Source organism: Penicillium expansum (assembly GCF_000769745.1).
Source record: "Penicillium expansum strain MD-8 chromosome Unknown contig278, whole genome shotgun sequence".
Classification (NCBI taxonomy): Eukaryota; Fungi; Ascomycota; class Eurotiomycetes; order Eurotiales; family Aspergillaceae; genus Penicillium; species Penicillium expansum.
In genome coordinates, this window is record NW_015971278.1 from 40223 (window position 1) to 62042 (window position 21820).

Below are 21820 nucleotides of genomic sequence, written 5' to 3' on the forward strand. Positions count from 1 at the left end.
GCAAAAGACATGGCTTCAGGTGATCTAGTGGATATTACCACCGCTTGTTCTTCACAAGGGAATTTCAATGTCAATGTCCTAGGAGTGGTGGTTGATACTCTACCACTCTTTCGGACCAAAGGCTCGTCGGCATGCATCACATTCACCATCAAAGACTACGATTTTGATGGACCGACCTGGCAAGGTGGTCTCAAAGTCAAATATTTCAATGATGATGAAAGTTACCTTCCCAATGTCAAGCTCAATGATGTAGTCCTACTACGAAATATCCGGGTGAGTGGATATACATGAATGCAGCAGCATAGTAAGCTGATACGATTCAGGTGACAATCTACCATAACAAACCCACAGGGGTAGTTTCTCAACATTCCCATGTGCCATGGGTGATTTTCCGACCGCAACCAAGTTTGAGCTCCAGCCCATTCATCACCAGTGGTCCTATCCCTTTCGAGCCGAGTTTGAAGGAAAAGGACCAGGCACAATCACTCCTGGATCGCGTATCTGCCGCAGGAATCTCTGTGCCACAACCCACGCCACGCAGTGTACCCGCCTTTCAGCAGTCTTCTCATGTTCAGGCTCCCGGCGCAGCCCCAAAATTTGGAGGGTTACCATGTATTCCTATTCAGTTTGCGAAGGTTCGCCTATTGTGTCAGTTACTTGGCCAAGTTGTGAGCCTCAATACTTATGACAGTGAAAAATCCGTACTGTACTTGACAGATTTTACCGAGAATGAGGAGCTTGTCAATTACAAGAAACCCGGAGAAGATGACGAGGAATCAGGTCCTGAAGGGGACCGATTTAATTATGTAAAAAAGACAAAGAACTGGCCAGGCCCATGGGGCAAATTGACCATTCAAGTGACTTTATGGGAGCCGCATGCCACATATGCCCGAGAACACCTCAAGGCAGGTGATATCGCTCTATTGACATATGCCCGGATCAAGGAAGGCCGTGGTGGCTTGGAAGCTGCCGTTCATGAAGACAGACGATTTCCGGAGAAGATTCATGTCCGGAAGATGAATTCCAATGACGAGCGTGTACAAGAATTGATGACCCGTCGGACCGAATATTGGAAGATCCACGGCGAACCCAAGGCAGATACCAAAAAGGCCAAAAAAAGGAACAAAAGAGTCGAGCAGAAAAAGGAAGCTCGGAAAGAAGATGGCCAACTGACCATGCCAGCAGCATCACGAATCAAGGTGAATCAACATGGTGAGTTGATTATATGCAGAGGAGGAGCCCACTAGCTGATAAATATTTAGTCAAAACAAGAAATTACACAGTGCCTACTCTCTCTCTCGAGAAGATTTTGTTGGCAGAAACCCACATAAACCATGCCCCGGGCGGCATTGTCTACCAACTCCCCTTTCAAAATGTCAATTACCACTCTCAAGTCCGGGTGGTTGACTTCTTTCCCCCAAGGGTAGAAGACTTTGCGATTCAAACCACTAGCGCTCCCTTATTCGGCAATGAGAACGGCGCCATCGATCCTAAATTTGGCTGGGAATGGCGGTTTTGCCTTCTTGTGGAGGGGGTTGAGCCCAAACCTTCCAAACAACAGCCCCGAGAAGTGATGAAGCTATATGTGTGCGGTCAAGATGGTGATTGTCTTCTTGACGATGATGCATTCAACCTCCGCGACAACCCGCGGAGGCTGGAAGCGATCAAAGAAAAGCTTTTCCTCCTATGGGGCAATCTCGAGGAGGAAAAGTCGAAAGCCATGGCTTCTGGTCAACAGAGTTGGGGACCAGTAAAGTCCTGCCCATTCGAGTGTTGCATCAAGGAATATGGCGTTCAGTGCACCCATGACAAAGATCCCAATGTCATGGATGTCGACGGCGAGGTATGCACTCACCCTGATTGCTTTGGATGGGAGAGACGATTTGCCATGTTCGGCACGACTATCCACACATGAATTCTAGCCCAACCTTGGAAGTCTTGTAATAATATCAATTCAAATACCCCTAAATAAATCTTGTATGGATTGATCCTTTATACTAATACAATTTAAAATTTCGAATCAATAGATAGATAGTTGAGTCTTCTGCGCCTGGAACCGTCTTTTTCACCCGCATGGAAAAGGAAAAACAACGATTAATTCTCAATGGCTGTATAGCAAGCCTGCTCTCATGCACCGTCCATAACTCCCGAATTCTGATAATGTCATGGGTGCTTCCCTTGAACCTTTTCCCCGTGAAACCTCAAACCCGGTCACGCCGAACTCAATACACAATATTTTAGGACCTTACTGCAAGTGCGAAAGGTTCAGATCGCCCGAGGTGGGCATAAGATTGCCAGATGGCCACTCAAATTTTCGTAACTTTGACGATGTTGGTGTCAATACCATGCGCCACAGGCTCAAAGCGGCAGCTGTCGCCTCGGAAGCAAGTCTTTTTACCAGGCTCACTCTGAGGGCAACGATGACCATAGATACACTCGACGTCATCGCATTCTAGACCAAAGCGACAGGGTGTCATGCGAGCAATGGCAGACAGAATGTGCAGGTCTTGGCGGGACAATTTGCGATCATGGTCATGATAGCAATTCTCTTCATTAGGGCATTCACCGAGCAAGAAATGATAATTGCAAAGCTTGAGCTTCTTCAGTTTGTTAAGATCATCGCGAGGAATGCTCTTGAAGTCGAGCCGATCAACACGTTGGCCATACTTATTCCGCTCCACCGTCTTTGGGGGGGATGTACCAGGCACCTTGGACCGAACAACCTGGAAATCAGAAGACTCCGGTTTAATTGTCACTGGGGCTAATGGGGCACCCAAATTTGACACACTGGTGCTAGTAGATGTTCGTGACAGTGGAGCAGGTGTTTGGAATTGCTGGGTTGGCGATGGTGTAAGCAAAGTCCGCGAAGGGATTGCGCTTTTCCAGGGAGCAGCCCAAGACGGTGCATTCGGTGCGCTCGGTGCAGTCAGTGTAATTGGAGCAATCTTTGTGGTTCGGAAAACATCTGGGAACTGGGTAATTCGATAGTCCTGATCTCGGAAATAATCAAATTCCTTCTCGAGTGGAAGACCCTCAACCAGCGAGACTCGGCCCTTATAATTCGCACCAGAAATGAGTTCTGTCAATGACCGGGCATATTCTTCATTGGAGGGACAACCAAGGAAGAGTTGGTGGCAATGGCAGTTGTATAAGTAAAGCTTGAATGCCTCTGGAGGGAGCGAATCAGCAACGGTTTCTGCTATGTCAGGTTGCACCACATACCCTTGATTTTATCATGCGCTTTGTTTTTGCCAGTTCCAACATCCACAATTTCGAAGAATGATGCACTCTCATTGAATCCACGGATAAAATCACTGATTGTGGAGGCCTCTAGGGCGATTCCGCCCCGAATGTAAGTCTCCATAAGTCCCTTCACATTAAGATAGATCTTGGTCATTATCTTCGGCTCGGTGATCGTGGAAAGGATTGTCGTCACATAGCCCTGGAGGGATTTCCAGAGCTGCTTGGCCGCATTGCGTCCACCCTGTTCTCCTAGTTGCAAAAATTCGTCCTTGAATATTATTCCTTCGCCGTCTAAAAGCAACACGACAAATGGTTCGCGGTCCTGGAAGGGGAAAGAAGGATATGTTAGCCCGAACTTAGGCAATGCATCCAGGGCTGTGCTCACCATCATTTTCTTGACAACTGATATCTGGTCCATCAGCTCCATTTCATGTACCTGAACCTCACGATTGAACCGGGTTTCGCGTTCATGATCGAGTTTCTCTTGTTGGAAGGAATTCTCTAGGGCGGTCACACGTTGAAGGAGTTCCTAATCATGAGTCTTGTGAGAATGAATCAAGGACTAAGGAAGGAATTGTTGGTACCTCAATGAAGTCATTCTTCTGCTGGTCCAGCGCACTTAGCTGGCGATAGCGCTCTAAATAAGCTTGGGTCGCCATTTTTGTAAATCGATGAAGATCGTTTGAATATCTGAAAAGTGTTGGAATTGCGAAGAGGATGAATGCGACAGAAGAGAAGAGAGAAGGTAAGGGAGAGAAGCAAGTTTCAAGTCTGATCAAAGCGAACAGGGAAATTCCGGTGGGCAAGCGCTTGCAGGAGGTGACAATCTACAAAGCGCGTAAAGTGTTGAAATCACTGTAATCCCCAATGATCAGTGACCACCTCACTTAATTAAATTAATTGATATAAGAAGAGAATTTATACTCAGTTGTCTTTGATTCCAATAAAAAAAATCAATCTAAGACCGCGGGTGCTATCTGGCTGAGTCAGCCCCCCGGTTTTGCATACGTGGAGCCAAATATTCCCCTTCATCTCATCTTGACCTTGACCTTTCTCCTGTTTCTGTTTCTCTTTCTCTTTCTTTTCTCTCTTCCGGTTTCAAGATGACTCGCTTTGGTTTCCTCTCTTTGGCTCTACTCTCTCTCCAGGCCTTCGTTGGCACCGGCTTTGCTGCTGTATGTGTTTCGTCTTGATTTGTCTCGGGGACCACGTCGCATGACTCAATTGACTAATTGTTTGGTTTTCAACTTGTAGGATGCCGAGAATGCTGAAGCAGAGGTTCCTGCTCTGGCTGTCTCGGCCCAGGCCTCTTTCCCTGCTTCCGAGATCTTCGGTATCAAACTTGTCAACGGTCACCCTACCCAGGCGCTGATTGCCATCTCCAACGATGAGCCGAACCCTATCACGGTGAACTTTGTCGGCGGTAGTCTTCGGAACCCCGATGACCAGGCCAAAATTGTCCGCAACTTGACTGCTACTCGTTATGCCATCGAGGTTCCCGCTGGCGAGAAGGAGACAATCAGCTACAGCTTCGCCACCGAGATGCACCCCCAGGATCTCCAGATGACTCTTTCTGCCATTATTTCAGACAGCGAGGGCCGCTTGGTTCCTATTGTTGCCCACAATGGCACTGTTAGCATTGTGGAGGCGGATACCAGCATCTTCGACCCCCAGATGTAGGACGCCCCCCTTTTACTTTGGTCGCGTGAGGGCAATTCAACTAACAATACTAATTAGCATCTTCCTCTACTTCTTCCTGCTTGCCTGTGTCTCTGGCACTGGTTACTTCTTCTACACCGTTTGGGTCGCTCCCTACTTCCCCCAGAAGCGCAAGTCCGGAAAGACCAGCGAGAAGCGCGCCCCGGGTGGCGCTAAGCGCGTTGAGACCCCAGTTACTGAGGAGCCTTCTACCGGCGCTGCGGTTTCTTCTGCCAGCGCCTACAACGCCGATTGGATCCCCTCTCACCACATCAACCGCCCCGAGGCCCGCAAGGTCAAGGGCCGCTCTAAGGCCCGTGCGTAAATGCACACGCGACACTCATCGCGGATGGAAGAAGGGGGCAATTCCGTTCAATGGATACCATTGTCGGGGTTTTGGTCTAGTGTAAGGGCAGCCTTGGGCACGTGCTGGAAATGCACCAGCCCCTGCTGCTTGTCACCAGGGACATGTATATCTACCAGATAGAAGATTTTGGCCCAGTTTAGCTCCTATGGATGCCAAACAGGATCACTTTTGGAGAGTTCAATCCATTATATACCATGCTGTGCCTGTTTTGGCAGTACTGGTATATCTTCACAAGCACACCCCGATAGCTCACAGCTTCTTCCATTCTTTAAACTCCTGCTCCAGATGTTGCTTCAATTCGGCAAACCGATTCCCAAAGCCCCTAGCACAGCGCCAGCAAGTAAAGTCTCGTTTTAGATACCCCTCTTCCGTTGGATTTCGTCGCACATCATCTTGTGCCAGCGGGAAGTCCTCGATTGGCACGAAGAATGGTGTCGAAAAGCTATTGTAGTGTTTCCGGTGCTTCAAGCGCTCGCTATACCTATCCACCGATAATACATGGACATGCAAGTGGTTCATGGATGGGACCGCATGCACCCCGACCACAATCTCCCGTTCCCAGTCTCGACCCTGCGGTAGCTCGTCAGGCGGCGGATCAGCGCTCAGCGCCGCCTGTCTCGCCTGCTCCTGCGCAGAGTCCTTCCCATATTTGCGTCGCAGCTCGCCCGCTGCGAGCTTGCGGAGTGTTCGGGTTTCGGTCTTCACTTTTTCTAGGAACTCGGCGTCCTCGAACGCATCAAATGGATGCACGCGCGTTTTGGTCTGGTCGCGGGGGAGAAGGAGAAGGTGTAACGATGACTTTGGGAACATGTCGTGGATGGCCACGAAGTCGTCATTATGGTAAATTACGACATCGGGGGCGTATGTCTCAGGCTTCGCGATGTAGGCACCGAGTCCGTCGCGGACACCAAATGCAGTCCTGCCCTTGGCCGCGTTGCGATCAGATGGGGTTTTAGTTGCGTGCTTGGGTTGCTTGCTTTTGGGAGCCAGGAGTTCGGTAACTATTAGACCGATATATCAGTCAAATGGTTTTCAGCAACAAGGCTCTGGGTATCTTACAGGCATTTCTCTTTTCCGATGTCCCAGTTTGCTCCTTTGGGTCACCCTTGCTCGGATTAGAGTGCTCCCCAGACATGATGGTTGGTGTAGAAGCTTGACTCGTGGTCATACAGTAGATATTAACTGCAGCATTGCCTTTGGACAAGGAAATCAAAGCCTCACATCGGTGGACCGAGTAAGACTATAAGATATGCGCCTGTTGAAAGTTAAGTCTCCCATGGTCGCTGCACTCCTCCGTATGCTCCCCGCAATCCCAAAGCGGTTTAGTGCGGGTCGCTCTTTTGCCTGAAGCTCCAAAAGTTATCTTTTGCGCAAACACTCTCCACACACACAAAATGCCACCTAAGAAGAAAGGCGATGGTAAGGGAGGCCCCAAACCGGGTACTAAACAAGCCAAAGCCGTCGCAGAGAAAGCCGGCGAAGTGAAGAAGCAAGTGCCGGAGGAGCCCAAGAAACCGTCTGTGAAGGATGTCATTGGCGGCGCATCATGGACAGGGAAGCTACCAGTCAATATGTTGGCGGAGCACTGTCAGAAGCAAAAATGGGAAAAGCCTGAGTACAGCATGGTAATCAAAACTCCCCATGACACTCGTCGCATGTCTACAGACACATATACCAGATCAGATGCTGATATATTGTGATGATTGCAGGTTAAAACCGCCGACGGCTTTGTTTCATCCGTAACGATGAAGAAGATAGATCCTAAAACCAAGGAATTGATCGTGATCCCTCCAATTAAGCTCCCTCCCTCCCATAAGCAACTCGCTGGGCAGCCGACAGCCCTCGAAGCGCGCCATTTCGGTGCAGCGTTTGCTCTCTTCCGAGTATGCAATATGCGCAATATTCACATGATGATGCCTCCGACGTACAAGAAATTGTGGAAGGAGGACTTTGGAGAAATTAAAGCAGCAGAGACTCGGGAAGGCAAGGGCTGGATGTACGAGGCAGATCCATTCTTAGCCAAGCAAGAAAGAGAGAGCGCGGCCGCAGATTTGGCAAAGAAGCGAGCAGATCGTGAAAAAGCCCAGGCAAAGGAGAAGGCCTCAAATGCGGAATTAGGGCTAGGAAATGGAGATGCCAGGAGTAAACGTATCTGGTCGCAAGCGCCCAAGGTGGATATGGGCACACGGATTCGACGAGATATCGAAGGCCTTTTGCGGCAACATACGGTTTGGAACCCATATGGCGTTAAGATCCCCGAAAGCCAAAAGAAAATCATTGCGGACGAATTCACCGGCCTAGGGTTCCGTCGCAGCCATGTGGAAGAAGCTGCAGCGGAATGCAAAGACCGCGAAGAGATCTTGGAGTGGCTTCTCATCTATGTTCCTGATGATGACCTCCCACGGTGGTCTCTGCCGGAAGGATATTCAGCTGGAGTCAGTCTTGGTTCTGGTGATCTCGCTCGTGAGGGCAAAATCAAACGGCTGGCATCTGTTGGCTATCCAGCCGACATGTGCTCGCAAATTTTGGACGGCAAGAATGGCGACGAATTGGCGGCTGCTGAGCATTTGCAGGGCACTTTAGCCCATGGAACTCAATTCTCGGCCCCATCAGTGGCGGACGAAGATGAAGAGGCTTGGGCAGAAGAAGCAACTACACTGGAGGCTATCTTTGGAGAACGTTATCACCGCATATCAGCCAAGGTCTGCGAGATCAATAGCGAGGCACCGGACATTCCACAAAACACAATTTTCCGCTTCCAAAAGCCCACCGCCCATTATCCAACTACGCCTCCTATTATATCAATCCAGGCCAAGGGGGTCCCAGCTTATATACGTCTTAGTGCAATCCGTCGGGCAGTGCAGTATGCCGAGGACAACTTTACGGGTGAATCTATGATTTTCAACATTATGGATTGGCTGGAAGTCAACCTGGCGAGCATCATGGAGAACCCAGGTAAATTGCGAGAGATTTCCGCTGTGACGGCTTCGTCGTCAGCTGAGACCCACCAAATTCCTGTGCGTTCAGCTCGGAAGAACCGCAGAGGTATTGACTGGAAGGTCGACTCAGAACGAAGCTTGGCGATCCGAGATGCTTGGGAGGCCAAACAAGATACAGCGGCGCAGATCGAGATGACCCGCAAAAGAAAAGCACTCCCTGCATGGAACATCCAACATGAAATCATCCATGCTATCAACTCAAACCAGGTGACTATCATCTCGGGTGAGACTGGCAGTGGTAAAAGTACACAATCCGTACAGTTTGTGCTGGACGACATGATCCAGCGAGGACTGGGAGGCGCTGCCAACATTATCTGCACGCAGCCACGACGAATTTCGGCCCTGGGTCTTGCCGACAGAGTCAGTGATGAGCGATGCGCAGTAGTCGGTGATGAAGTCGGATATGTGATCCGAGGCGAGTCGAAAGCCAAGCCTGGTTCAACAAAGATTACTTTCGTGACTACTGGTGTCTTGTTGCGCCGGATCCAATCAGGTGGTGATGCGGATGGAAATGTCGCAAGCTCCCTCGCAGACGTATCGCACGTAGTGGTCGACGAGGTCCACGAGCGAAGTCTGGATACAGACTTCTTATTGGCACTGCTGAGGGATGTTCTAAATTACCGCAAGGACCTGAAAGTTATTCTCATGAGTGCCACCCTCGATGCTGGCATCTTTATGAGATACTTTGGCAGTCAGAGATCTGTTGGACTGGTGAACATTCCTGGCCGAACATTCCCTGTCGAGGACTACTACTTGGATGACGTTATCCGGTATACATCATTTGCCCCAGAACTTGCCGAGGGCTATGAAGATGAAGAAGAAGAACCCTCTCGGGGTGAAGAAACACTTGGGAAAGCCCTACGGAGTTTGGGTATGGGAATCAATTACGATTTGATCGCAGCAACTGTCGAATATATCGATGCTCAGCTAGGAGACCAGCCAGGAGGCATCTTGATCTTCCTACCTGGTACTTTAGAGATTGATAGGTGTCTAAACGCAGTCAAGAGGATTCCCGACATGCATCCTCTGCCATTGCATGCCTCCTTGCTCCCAGCCGAACAACGACGAGTATTCCAGAGCGCACCAAGAGGAAAGAGAAAGGTTATTGCGGCTACAAACGTCGCAGAAACCTCAATCACAATTGAGGATGTTGTTGCCGTCATTGACACCGGTCGAGTCAAGGAAACGAGCTACGACCCTAAGGACAACATGGTCCGTCTCCAAGAAGTATGGGCATCACAGGCCGCCTGCAAACAGCGTCGTGGTCGAGCAGGCCGTGTCCGCGCAGGTATCTGCTATAAGCTATACACCCGCAAAGCCGAATCAAATATGGCCCCACGACCAGACCCAGAAATCCGCCGTGTTCCCCTCGAGCAGCTGTGTCTATCCGTTAAATCCATGAAAGGAATCGAGGACGTCGCCACCTTCCTAGCCAACACCATCACCCCACCAGAGAGCATAGCCGTCGAAGGTGCACTGAACTTCCTGCATCGCGTAGGCGCTCTAGACCACGACAGACTCACAGCCCTGGGCCGCTACCTCTCCATGATTCCCGCAGACCTCCGCTGCGCCAAGCTCATGATATACGGCTCCATCTTCGGCTGCATGGAACCCTGCCTCACAATCGCAGCCATGCTAACAGTCAAGAGCCCCTTCGTCTCACCACGCGAGAAGCGCGACGAAGCAAACGCCGCCAAAGCAAGCTTCTCCCGCCCAGGCGACGGCGACCTCCTCACCGACCTCTCGGCATACCAGGCCTGGTCCGAGCGAACCCGCGCCCAGGGCGGCTACTGGGGTACCCAGTCATGGTGTGCGGCCAACTTCCTCTCCCACCAGACGCTGCGCGATATCTCCTCCAACCGCGCGCAGTTTATCACCTCCCTCAAAGACGCAGGTGTCCTGCCAGTCCAGTATTCCGATTCTTTGGCCTCGGCCTGGAACCGCAACGCAGCCAACCGCAACTTGATCCGCGCTCTTGTTGCTGGAGCCTTCCAGCCCCAGGTTGCGCAAATCTCGTTCCCGGATAAGAAGTTCGCCAGCTCTGTTACCGGTACCGTCGAGGTAGACCCGGATGCTCGCACTATCAAGTACTTCAATCAGGAGAACGGCCGTGTCTTCATTCACCCCAGCTCCATTCTCTTCTCTGCGGCTGGCTACCCCAGTTCCGCGGCGTATCTCAGCTACTTTACCAAGATGGCTACCAGCAAGGTCTTCATCCGCGACCTCACCCGTGAGTTATTTCTACCCCTCGAGATATTAGCTTCTAACATTATTTTCTTTCTTGCAGCTTTCAACGCATATTCCCTACTTCTCTTCTGCGGTTCTATAGAGCTCGACACCGTGGGTCGCGGACTAGTTGTAGACGGCTGGCTCCGTCTACGCGGTTGGGCCCGGATCGGCGTGCTTGTTTCACGGCTTCGCACCATGCTGGATGAGGCTCTGACGGAGCGATTTGATAATCCCTCGGTTGTATCCGATGGCAGTAGTCTTGCTGATAGAGTGATCGAGGCCGTCAAGAAGTTGATTGAGTTTAATGGGCTTGATCAGTGATCTGTATAGGTCGGCTTTGGGTTCAAAATAGATACAGCGCATATATCATCTTAGATGGGAAGACAATCGACATGATTTACGAGACATCCCATCATCTGTGCGGTTTCGGTTTTATACTGCCCTGTACCTTCTTATGTATTATCATGAAGTGATAAGCCCAACATGCGTGCTTCATGTTATTATTCCTAGGGAAATCTAAGTATGATGTAGATTCTATTGATATCGTGTAATAATTTCAATAATTCACGTAGAAGGGTTACCGTTGGTCTATTGTGCCCAGAGACCAGCGCAATATAGATATCACTTGAAATATATAATCCAGACCAAGAGAATGAATACCACGACAATTGATACCACAAAAGACCATACAACACAGATGCATCACATGGATATGATACACCCGTGTAGTTACTACCTAGGGGGTTATACTCTGGGGGTACGTTGTGTAGTTATAGAAATATGACGTCATATTCGACTATTACTAGGACAGTACAACATACAGAAGGTGGCGCAGAGCCAGTCAGGTGACTTGTGTAGATAGAGAGTGTATCAACGGTTAACCCAGTTACCACCACTAAGCCGTTTCCCCAGAACAAAACAAAAAAAGAAGAAAAAGGCAGTTAGAACGCCCGGCGAGAAACAGATCATCGTCAACGCCTTCCGATCATTTATTCTCATGTTCGGAAAATGGTGGCGTCAAGTCATCCCGTCGTCAGCCCAGTAGAGCTGGGAAGAAATCAAAAGGAGCAAAACAAATGACAGAATGAAGGCGGTGGAAAAGACTGGAATAACGCGCAAACGCCATGCATAAAAAGAACCGATTCGCCAGTTCACTCCGAAAGAAAAGGAAAAAGAGAAAAAAAAAGCGCCATATTGACCGGAAGAAAGAAGTTTAGAGATCGTGTATGGTGGTGAGGACTAGCAATCATGAAAGCCAGCTATGCATGGTATTTGCACACCAACGGGGTATTAGTCTGAGACAGGGAATTAGAAGTTTGCATAGCCGTCCAACCGATCTGGATCATTGAGAGCAGAGGCCTCAGGCAAAACGAAGTCCGTGGCAAGCTCTGCTTCAACAAACATCGAGGCACGCTTAAAGCGACGGTCCGAATACTTTTCAAAGATAGCGGCGTGGTGGCGGCGAGGGTTCTCACAGCATTCCATCAGTGTGCTCAGTACCGGGATCAGCTGGGAATAGAGGTAACCGCTGTAAAAGGCGTGTGCCGGTGTCTATTGCTGAGTGTTAGCAGTGTTACAATAGATTCAATGGAGAGGCGGACATACCCAGTTGCCCTTATTAAGCAGCAAACGAGACAGGCAATGGGCTCCGGCAGCAATGAAGCTGGGGGGAGTGCAGACAAAGCGCTCATCCATAATAGCCAGCTCAAGGAAGTACTTGGCAACAGTACGAGTTTCAAGGTCATATTCATCAGCCTTGCTAATGCGGCGGAGGAAACTCATAGGGCCAGGCCATCCAAGATCAAAGTCGAGAATGGTGAGCATGAACCGCTCTGCTTTCAGAATCTCGTCGACAGAATATCCACTGTCAACCATATAAACAATCTCTTGCACCGACGGTGCTGTGATCTCCTCGAATTTGGCAGCAATGAAGATCGCAGTCGCACCAACAAGCTGCAACTTGCCCATGGAAACCACCTTGTATGACAGGAAACGGTCGATATAGTTGACCGTAAGGAACAGAGTTTCAGGGAGCAAGTTGAAGCGCTGGTGAACTTGAACAAGCCAGTCCATTAGAACTGAGCGCATCGACCATTGAAGTTCACTTTGACGGGCCATGTAATCAGGGACCGGAAGCATCTCGATCTACAGACTTGATTAGTTCAAATTGGTTATCCAGTATTGAAGAAGTAAAACATACCTCTTTCTTCCTTAAATGAAGGAAAATCTCATCGCCATACTCCGCGACCATGGTTGTATCCAACAATTCCTCGTCAATGTCTTCTTGTGTTTGCTCGCTTTCAACAATGTCTTTCGCCCGGAACATCTCACGAGTCGTGATGTTGTTCATGCATGGATAAATAACGGTAGTGCCGTCGGAGCTATCCCCACGAGAGGAGTAGGTGGGTGCAACATGATACTCGGTATCTTCTCCGTCCCATTCCTCGGGCTCTGATACCGCTGGCACGGGTTCTTTCACATGTGCGTGGTCTTTCGCATCTTCGGTCTCGGATACGGTGGCATCAGACTCGACGAGGCTGGCAATATCCAGTGAAGGCTCCACCACAATATTATTCGAGTGGCGCCCTTTATCTGCTCCCTTGTGGCTGGCCTTGGCCTCCGTATCTGTGTTGGCTTCCTTGGATGTATCTTTTTCGGGGACAGTGTGCAGTTGGTCTTTGTAAATAGCGTTGCTTCGCTTCGATTTGTACGCCAGTGGCGCCTTGCCAGCAGGGTTCATAGGCTTTGTTGTGGCTATGTTTTCAACAGGACCCCTGGTTCCTGACAGGGTCATGCGGCGCTGGGCTGGCTGGGACAGCCCAGGAGCCTTAACCTCCACTAGGGCAGGCTTTCCACCAACGCCAGAGTCATCCCGACTAGCCCGGCTCATTTCCTTGGTGTTGCTGACATCGACAAACGCACGTCGGCCAGCATTGTTCTGGGCCATCATACTCAGTGCAGGGCTTGACTTGTTTCGTTGATGGATGACCTTATGGGTTTGATGCAGGGATGGAGGGGGCACATTCTCATCCCCAACGGCTCGGAAGCGCTGTGGCTGCAATTCCAGTTAGCATCGGTACCTCCAATTTTGGTTAACAATCAAGCAACTGTAGACCGAGCGTGCAAATACATGAGATGATGCGCCATTGAACGCGGTATCGTTTTACGCGCGCTTGACGCGTATGAATAGAGGAATCGAGGAAATCAAAGCTTCAACAAAAAAGCTAACATACCTTGGCATCCATGATCGCGAACAATGAAGTTGCAAGACGTGGTGTTAAGTCTATCTTGAAGTTGGTAAAGAGATGTTGTTTACTTTTTGCTCAGTTGGGGGAGCGGAGTTGCCCTGCGTGATTGGCCGACCCGGGCAAAATAAACAGTCCGTTAGGACCCGCTCAGTCGTCCCTTCCCAATTTATTCCAAGCTCGTCACTTGAACGTCACTTGAAGTGCGTTGCCTAGGTGGAGTAGGTGACACTGGAACTGGGTGAACGAAAATGAATGAATGAGATCCGAAGTGACAGTTACCGCGACGAAGGGAGGTTGTGTTGTCCCTTGTTCCTGAAGATGTGCCTTGTTGACAATGTACGCTATTCCTAAATCGGAAGCTACGGTCGCCCACACCTTCCTACCGTGCAAACTGGGACACCTACTTACAACATACGCCTCATCTTGTGCTAGGCTCATAGTCTATGGGAGTCTTGATTTATATGATACAAGAATGGTCGGCATATGCGGCCTTGTCATGTCTTTTTAGAGATTTCCTTAGTAGTCTTTTGTTTAGTTATTTCCCCCTTATTGGTGTTGTAGTTGGGATATAGGCGGTAAGAATGTTTCAAAATGTGCCAGCGAATTTTCCATGCATAACCCTTCATAAAGGAAGAAAGATCTAGATTTGTTGCAGCTTAATTTCCCAGTGCTCTAATCGAAAGTTTGGAGTAGGTCGGTCTATCAACCGAAGTAGATCCGTAAGACAAAATATGATACCTCCAACTAGCTCCTGGCTTTGTTCTGTTCTAGGGGCCCAATTTCATATGTTGTCCACCTATGGTGAGAGTATCCAATTAGGGGTTTCTAAACATGCATAACTTGGCAAATTGATATCAATCCAAGGTTCCAAGGCTGGGACATCCCGAGGTCGGGAGTCGGTACGTTGATAAAGGGCTAAATATTTGCTCTGTTTGTATATAGTTTGCACTGTTTGCCAGCTATTTGACGTCATTAACCTTATCGGCGCGTCTCCCTCAACATCTGTTGAACATCATTTTCGATTCAAGAACACCCCAAATGAGCTTAAAGAATACATAAAATTATCCAGGAGTATATTCACTAGTTATACATAGATTCCAACAAGAATAATCTAAAAAAATCTATAGTTGTGAGTGCAATCGCCCTTTTATGGCATAATCTAGATCTGACGCGCTATCGACACGAGACCACGTGAGAGCCACACCGCCGTCACAAGAGGTGGGACACCCGGAATCAAGCGGTTCCTGTTTGGCAGCTTTGTGATCAACCGAAACCCACTCCTATCATTGCGACTGTCGTCAGCTTTTTTCAGTCTCGCTAGGTGGTGCGGGGCTTTAGATCAGAGGAAATGGGCAGTTTCGGAGTAAACTATATAGACAATACCCACGTTCTCGGATCCGATGATCTTCATCGTCAATTCATATCCAAAAGGACCTTTTGCGCCCAGTCTCTCAGCATCACCGCCTGACTCCACCAAGCAGAAATGTTCCCCCCTTTTCATCGGCTATTTTCTTAAGAAATCAATAAAACTGTGGGATCACGGATTTGCTATATTCCGATCTCCCTTTTGTAGCCATGTTCCAAGGAGAAAGGAATGCTATACAACGTCGATGCGGGATTCCTTTTTAACCTTCTTACGTAGGTCCGAGGAGGGGTAAATCCAAGTTGCAGATCATGCGAGACAACTCCGTAGGGTCATGCGATATTATGAAAGGGGTTATTTCGGGAATTGAAACGGTTTGGTTCTCTTGGTGATATCCTCTCGGTTGAGTATAAATCTCCAGGTCCGGCCCTAGAGGCGGATCAACAAAACGTCCATCAATCCCCCTACGCTGGCAATTTTGATATTAAACCTCATTACAAGTGTCGCGGTGTCTAGTATTTTCCAATCCGTATAGTAAATGAACAATGCGACAAGGGTGGTGGTGGGAAAATGACTGGACAATGTCAATTCTGTCCAAGCGCACACCTCCACAACAGACCGAAAAAAGGGTATGGGTTGCTACGTGGTCAAGCTAGAAACTAGCTGCAAGCCCATAAATCTATTGGGCGCTATTTCTTTATCTCATTTTGCGCCTTTGGCCCTCGATACCCTAGATACTTGTAGCGACAGAGGTACCTAAGCTACCTGCTTTGTGTGAAGCGCTGCATCCTCTACCCCCCAACAGTCTTAGGTAGCCCACACTCGCTTACATTTGATCCCTGAAGATTCAAAGATCGGATTATATTCTCAATTTCGTACATTATATGCAAGAAGGAGGGTTAGACAAAGTGCTCCGTCACTCGGCGCAATGGCATCCGGCTTGCGACAGCTATTGCGCCTTTGCGAAAAGAGACAGCATTGGAATGGTTTCACACATAGTTATTTTTTTCGATGCATAGAATAGTTGCAAATCAAATGAAGATTTTATATAGATTCATTAATGCCATGGAATGTGATGGCTGCTGCGATGGGCGCCGGAAGCGCAAATCGCCATGTCACCGACCCAGACAGGCCGTTTTCTCGCTTTAGGTGAAACCATCGTACGCACCCACTTCAACCTTCTTCCTTCCATCCAACAACCCCTCGAACAAATCGCCATCAGCGTTGTCAATAGTATTGGGTATGTATCTCTACTCTTGTTCAATCTCACTTTTTACTCCCCTGACCCCGTTCCAATCCTGGAGATGCCATCGCTGACATAGCCTCAGCGCTTCGTAGAATCGACAATCCCCTCTCGACCTCGACCGAACCCATCCTTCGACCCTTCGCCCTGTCTTATACAATCTAGATATCTGCGATACTGGAGGACTCTGTTTGAGTTGAATTAGGTGTGTTGAAGTCTCTCCATTCTTTTCCGGGTCATCTCGCTTGCTTCCCCCCAAGCCCGCTCCCAAGGTCGGCCGGACTCGGTTAGCGACACATTCATCCATCATCTTCCAAGACAAAACCCATCCTTATTGTATATTCGAGCACTTGGAACCCCATTGTGTTAACTTCTATGGTCTGTTTTCCTTCAGGTTGCCCACGTTTGCCCTCTTGAGTCGCTTCCGGTTATTGCGACTGCAGATTCCCCTCCCACCTCTATCGAAGGTTTTGCTTCGACAGTTTCTATACATCAAGACCCGGGGGTGGTCCATCCACCAGCCTGATATTTCGAATTCAACAATTGTGGTAGGTCTGATGGATTCTTCCCTCTACACCTGCCCTTCCTCTGTGTCTTGCCATGGATCACATTCCCTCCCTCTACGGCACACAAGCAGTGGGTTGATGCAGTCTTTGGTATAGCAGTGGAGTATTCTTCAATTTGGAACACTTTGATATGCAAGCGGTTCAGCATGAAGGGCTCTCTGGCCTGGTCGAGCAGGCGGGTCTGGCAGACTCTGCCACTGTAGCTCGAGACATGTCGCTTAAAGGTCCAGCACCCAAGAACATCGCCTTTGAGTTGCTTCTCGATGAGAACTCCAAAGTCCGAGCTCGTATTCCGATGCGCGTTCAAATCTATCCTCATGATACCACGGATTCGATCGTCACAACGGTCAAAAATTTCTATGGAATATATGACGGTACTGCCAGTGGGGTCAGCTTCGAGGATGAACACGGGACCACCCTCATCGCAAGGTACGAGAATCTCAAGAACAATAGGACTGTATACGTGCGAGTTATTCCCATTCAACCATATGGGGATCACTTCTATAACGGCTTCAATGTCGAGCCTCGCAAGCGGCCTAGTCTGGCAGAGCCTTTCCAGATGGTAGATGGGGCGGCGCCGGTGTTGGATCAGCCAGCACGGCCAGCCTCTCGTCTTGCGAGAAAGCGCAGCACCTCTCCGTCCAACAGGAGTCTCCGCAGCGCTTCTCAGCACAAGCCTCCCTCCCGTGCAGGCAACAAAAGCCGAGCCTCGAGCATCCATGGGGGTTTCCATGATGATGATGACTATAGCGATACCGAGAGCGCTTATGCTCGCAGGGCTCGCAATGAACTATTTGCTAGCTCTGACATCAGCATGGAGAATATACTACAAGATGGTCGTCGGAAACGACCCAAGTTCGATAGCTCTGTGAGTGACTCATGCCAGACGACTTTTCTTTTTATTAAAGACTTGTCACTAATCAAGCTGTTCCCCTTAGGAGCTCCCGCTGTTCGTTCCTCCCCAAGTGCCTCTCACTACCTCCACCTCCTCCATCTCTCCCCAACGTCGATCGATTGGCCAGGAAGGCGCTGGGTCGCCTTTCGCACGCCCACCACAACGCCCGTATAGCTATCAGCATGCGCTTCCATCACCGCAAAGCTATGGCCACAGCGAATATGGTGTGCACTCGGGGCGCAATACGATTTACGCGACTCCCGTGGTTCCTGACCATGGAAATCGCATGCGCGATACGGGAGTCTATAACAATTCGGCTAGCCGAGTGAGTGGTTCAGGTGTATTGCCTACACCTGACCCCACCATTGCAAGCTGCATCTCCGATGAGGATGTGGCGATGCAATTGATACGTTTAGGCGATGCGTCTAATTTTTCTCACGGACGCACCTCTGCCTCGACATTGGACGATGCCTTCAGTGGTGCCGCTGACGCTGCCTCGTCTACTGGTGCTACTAGCGATGGGGAAGACTTTAGTGAGGACGAGGATGACTTGCCAGCTCGTCGCCAGAGGTTGGACTCAAGCCCAATGCTGCCGCCCGGAACCATCAAGCGCCACCTCAAGGGATTGGATGACATCCTTCCCAGTGCCGATAGCAGCGACCACAGCTCGGATGGCGCAGATGATGGTATCAAAAGTGAAGCTGAGGAGGATATTCTTTACAAGGAGTTTACACCCAAGGCAAAGAAGCCGAAGAGTCGCCCGACGTCCTTCAAGGTTCGCAACCAGAAGCCTGCACCTGCGAAACCGAACAAAAGCAAGATTGCTATGCCTGCTCCTCGCAAATTATCCGAGAAGTCAGCGGCGCCTGTTCCACCTCTCAGCCCGGCGTCTTCCCGGAAGGTCTCGGGGGGCTCGGTCAACTTCCAGCACCAACTCGGTGCGGATGAGGAAGATCTTTCCACCAAGCCTCGCTGCCAGCGGTGCCGCAAGAGCAAGAAGGGCTGTGACCGCCAGCGCCCCTGTGGACGTTGCAAGGATGCAGGCATTGGAATTGACGGCTGTCTCAGTGAGGATGAGGGCAATGGTCGCAAAGGGCGTTACGGCCGCCATATGGGTGTCCCCGTGAAGAAGAACGGGGAAGAGATGGATGAAGATGAGGAGGAGTTTTCATTAACGCCTGCGACCCCTCCTATCTCTTCGTCCATAGCAGACAAGAATAAGAAGCGAAAGCGCTAGTGGGGCTGCAGGTTGCAATTGCTCCCACCATCTCTAAGCGCCGAACTGTTTCGCACCTTCAAATTTCTACGTGAGCATGGGATTTCTCATCCATCTTACCATCCTCACTATGGGCCAACCTCATCTGCCCTCACTCTCTCCTTTCGCCCTCTTCTGGCCAGCGCCAGAGACAGTCATTATACTAGCATACTACCATCATTTGCCCTTCTCACTCCACATTCCCTTCTCTGGTTACAAGCCATACTCCCTCCATTATACACTGCCAAGCGGTTGATCTGTTGTTGTTGTGTCCCTTCGGCGTCTTAGTGTTTCTGCGGGCCATATGCTTCTTGTCACATCCACTCGCTCATTCGGAATCAATGCTACTGTTATTTATCATTGTCTATGTCGGTTTCATGTGTGTTGTGTACGGTCGACTCGTAGCGGAAGTATTATATACTTCCGAGAGAGGGCTAGATCAAAGCGTGACAAGTTGTAGAAGATGTACCAATCTTGCTTTATTTCGTCTTCTAGGCAGTCAGGGAGTCAATGGAAGGGTTTCAATATTTTGTTTATTGTATAAATAAATACTCCAAGGTTCCATTTAGTTGAATCATCGTCGTCTACATCCATCGCCGATCAGCGATAGACATCTGGTGGGATGAGTCACCTGACAAGGGCGGTGTGATTGGCCCCGCAACTTTTTTGAAGAGCTCAACTTTCTCGAACCTCAAAACGCTCGCAGTTCTTTTACGAAACGACACTTTGCTTAATTTCAGTCGCATTGTCGTGTGCTACCGATAGCAGAACCTAGTTATCCTAACGCTGAGTCTGCGCGTAACGCGGTGTGCAACCCAGCTCCTCAGCCCTCTACACGAACTTTTCTCCAACCGCCCAGCAAGCCGCATTCAGCGCCTTGTCTGAAAAGCGACGACAATGCCTCCCAAAGCTGCCCCTCGTGGAAGCGCCCGTGGAGGAGCCGCCAACCGCGGTGCCCGAACTGACACAACTACTCCTACTCCCGCTGGCGGGGGCACTGCGCAAAATGCTTCCACCGCAACCGGCGCGCCCGGTCCTGCGAGTCGAGCTTCAGTGCAACGACTTCAATCCCTGAACAAACGCACACCTTCCGGCAGCATCGCGCCCAGCAATCGGCCGCCGTCGGCGCTTGGTGGTGAGCCGCCCAAACCAGTTCTGAAACACAAACCGAAGGCCGTTGGGCGTCGCAGCAAGCAGGAGCGAGATGAGATCGAGAGACTTGAACAGGAACGATACAATGAGCGTCTGAAGGAGGCTGCCGCTATTCAGCGTGGCCGTGGTGGTACTGCTCGTCGTGCTGGATTCCGTGGCCGTGGTGGACCTATGGCTATGGGCATGAGTGGGTTTGGTGGACGAGGTGGAAAGCGAGGCCGTGGTGGTTATGGTGGTGGAGGCGGAGGCGGTGGATATGGAGGAGGCCCTGGCGGCGCAGGCTCTGGATACAATCGGTCTGGTCTTACCGGGGGCAACCGTGGACGTGCATATGATTCTTCAGACGACGAAGAGAATGCGCTCCGTGTCAGCATCGATCATATCAACCTTGATAGCGACGAGGAGGATTGGGATACGCCGAAGGACTTCAAGGGCAAACAACCTAGCAGGTCGAGCGGCGAACGCGGACTTCGTCCTGTCCGTGTTGAGCGACATGAACATGAAGAAAGAGTCATTAGTGTCAACATGGAATCTAGCACAAGCAGAACTGCCGATCTCCGCAAAAAAGCAGAGAAGGAGAAAGTTGCGCAGGATGTCGGCCGTACGCCTACCAAGGTCAAACCCGAACCTCAAGACGACGACGCAACTATGCCGGATGCTATTCCACACGCAGATGACGATGACTTCCTCCCGGAGCATAACGTTCGTGTGCGCTCGGCTCAGAGCATGAGCCCAACAAAGAGGAGCACAACAGAACTACGATCGACTCAACCCACTCCTGAGCCCGAACTCCCAGACCCACGCAGCCTACTTCACACTAAAGAGGAAATTGACGAATATGACCGACACATGGAGGATTTGGCTATCATCCGGGATCTTCTTGTTCCCAAGGAGTCAAAGAAGGCCACCACAGAAGCAGAAACCACTGAAGGAGCTGCCGAAGACAAACCGGCCGCAGTGGAAGGACAGGAAGGTGACCAAGCGAGTGAGGAGAAGGAAGAAGAACAGGAAGAAGACAACCCTCTACATGGCCAAATGTTCCTCATGCAATTCCCGCCGATGACCCCCTACCTTAGAGTCGCCGGTTCTGCCCAAGACAACCAACACCAAGCTGCAGCCGCAGCTACAGCCGCACCTCCCCAGAACGAGATCAAGCGCGAAGCAGGTGATGACGTGGAGATTGTGGAAAATACGCAGCCAACGGAATTAAAAGAAAACAGTGTCATCACAGCTGGCCAACCATGGTCTCTGCCCACAGGCCGTGTCGGCAAATTGAACGTACACAAGTCAGGCCGAGTAACCCTAGACTGGGGTGGAATTAGTATGGAATTGGATCGTGGAGCACCGGTTGGTTTCGTCCAGGAAGCCGTCATCTTGTCCAAGGTGCCACCGGAGTCGGAGGAAGACACACAAAAACATGTTTGGTCCATGGGCCAATTGTCTGGCAAGTTCACAGTCACACCGAACTGGGATGAGATGCTCTAAATCCTATACCCAAGGGACCTTATGATGAATGGAAAGAAATTCGAGCGAGCTTATTACAAAAATCCTTTTGGTTATGG

At 50.1% G+C, this 21820-nt stretch overlaps 8 protein-coding genes across 8 annotated transcripts; 5 read left to right on the plus strand and 3 right to left on the minus strand.

Annotated features, from left to right (window-relative positions):
- Positions 1–9: 9 nt before the first annotated feature.
- On the plus strand, positions 10–1915 carry PEX2_084750 (uncharacterized protein; the record flags this gene model as incomplete). The annotated part of the gene is made up of 3 exons (XM_016745745.1): positions 10–273; positions 324–1212; positions 1263–1915. The coding sequence occupies 3 exons, from the start codon at positions 10–12 to the stop codon at positions 1913–1915; spliced, it is 1806 nt and encodes a 601-aa protein (XP_016599588.1).
- Positions 1916–2306: 391 nt separating this feature from the next.
- Positions 2307–3902, minus strand: PEX2_084760 (CCCH zinc finger protein; the record flags this gene model as incomplete). Its single annotated transcript, XM_016745746.1, has 3 exons — positions 2307–3169; positions 3223–3772; positions 3828–3902. 3 exons carry the CDS (start codon positions 3900–3902, stop codon positions 2307–2309), a joined length of 1488 nt encoding a protein of 495 aa, XP_016599589.1.
- A 444-nt stretch (positions 3903–4346) lies between these two features.
- PEX2_084770 (putative translocon-associated protein, alpha subunit) lies at positions 4347–5266 on the plus strand (the record flags this gene model as incomplete). Its single annotated transcript, XM_016745747.1, has 3 exons — positions 4347–4418; positions 4498–4919; positions 4981–5266. 3 exons carry the CDS (start codon positions 4347–4349, stop codon positions 5264–5266), a joined length of 780 nt encoding a protein of 259 aa, XP_016599590.1.
- Positions 5267–5557: 291 nt separating this feature from the next.
- Positions 5558–6443, minus strand: PEX2_084780 (DNA 5'-adenosine monophosphate hydrolase; the record flags this gene model as incomplete). Its single annotated transcript, XM_016745748.1, has 2 exons — positions 5558–6309; positions 6368–6443. The coding sequence occupies 2 exons, from the start codon at positions 6441–6443 to the stop codon at positions 5558–5560; spliced, it is 828 nt and encodes a 275-aa protein (XP_016599591.1).
- Positions 6444–6702: 259 nt separating this feature from the next.
- Positions 6703–10857, plus strand: PEX2_084790 (RNA helicase; the record flags this gene model as incomplete). The annotated part of the gene is made up of 3 exons (XM_016745749.1): positions 6703–6933; positions 7018–10537; positions 10595–10857. The coding sequence occupies 3 exons, from the start codon at positions 6703–6705 to the stop codon at positions 10855–10857; spliced, it is 4014 nt and encodes a 1337-aa protein (XP_016599592.1).
- Positions 10858–11844: 987 nt separating this feature from the next.
- PEX2_084800 (cyclin family protein) lies at positions 11845–13781 on the minus strand (the record flags this gene model as incomplete). Its single annotated transcript, XM_016745750.1, has 4 exons — positions 11845–12087; positions 12142–12681; positions 12737–13591; positions 13770–13781. 4 exons carry the CDS (start codon positions 13779–13781, stop codon positions 11845–11847), a joined length of 1650 nt encoding a protein of 549 aa, XP_016599593.1.
- Positions 13782–17086: 3305 nt separating this feature from the next.
- PEX2_084810 (putative C6 finger domain protein) lies at positions 17087–19088 on the plus strand (the record flags this gene model as incomplete). The annotated part of the gene is made up of 2 exons (XM_016745751.1): positions 17087–17824; positions 17895–19088. 2 exons carry the CDS (start codon positions 17087–17089, stop codon positions 19086–19088), a joined length of 1932 nt encoding a protein of 643 aa, XP_016599594.1.
- Positions 19089–20003: 915 nt separating this feature from the next.
- PEX2_084820 (putative DNA-directed RNA polymerase III RPC4) lies at positions 20004–21743 on the plus strand (the record flags this gene model as incomplete). The annotated part of the gene is made up of 1 exon (XM_016745752.1): positions 20004–21743. One exon carries the CDS (start codon positions 20004–20006, stop codon positions 21741–21743), a length of 1740 nt encoding a protein of 579 aa, XP_016599595.1.
- Positions 21744–21820: the final 77 nt, after the last annotated feature.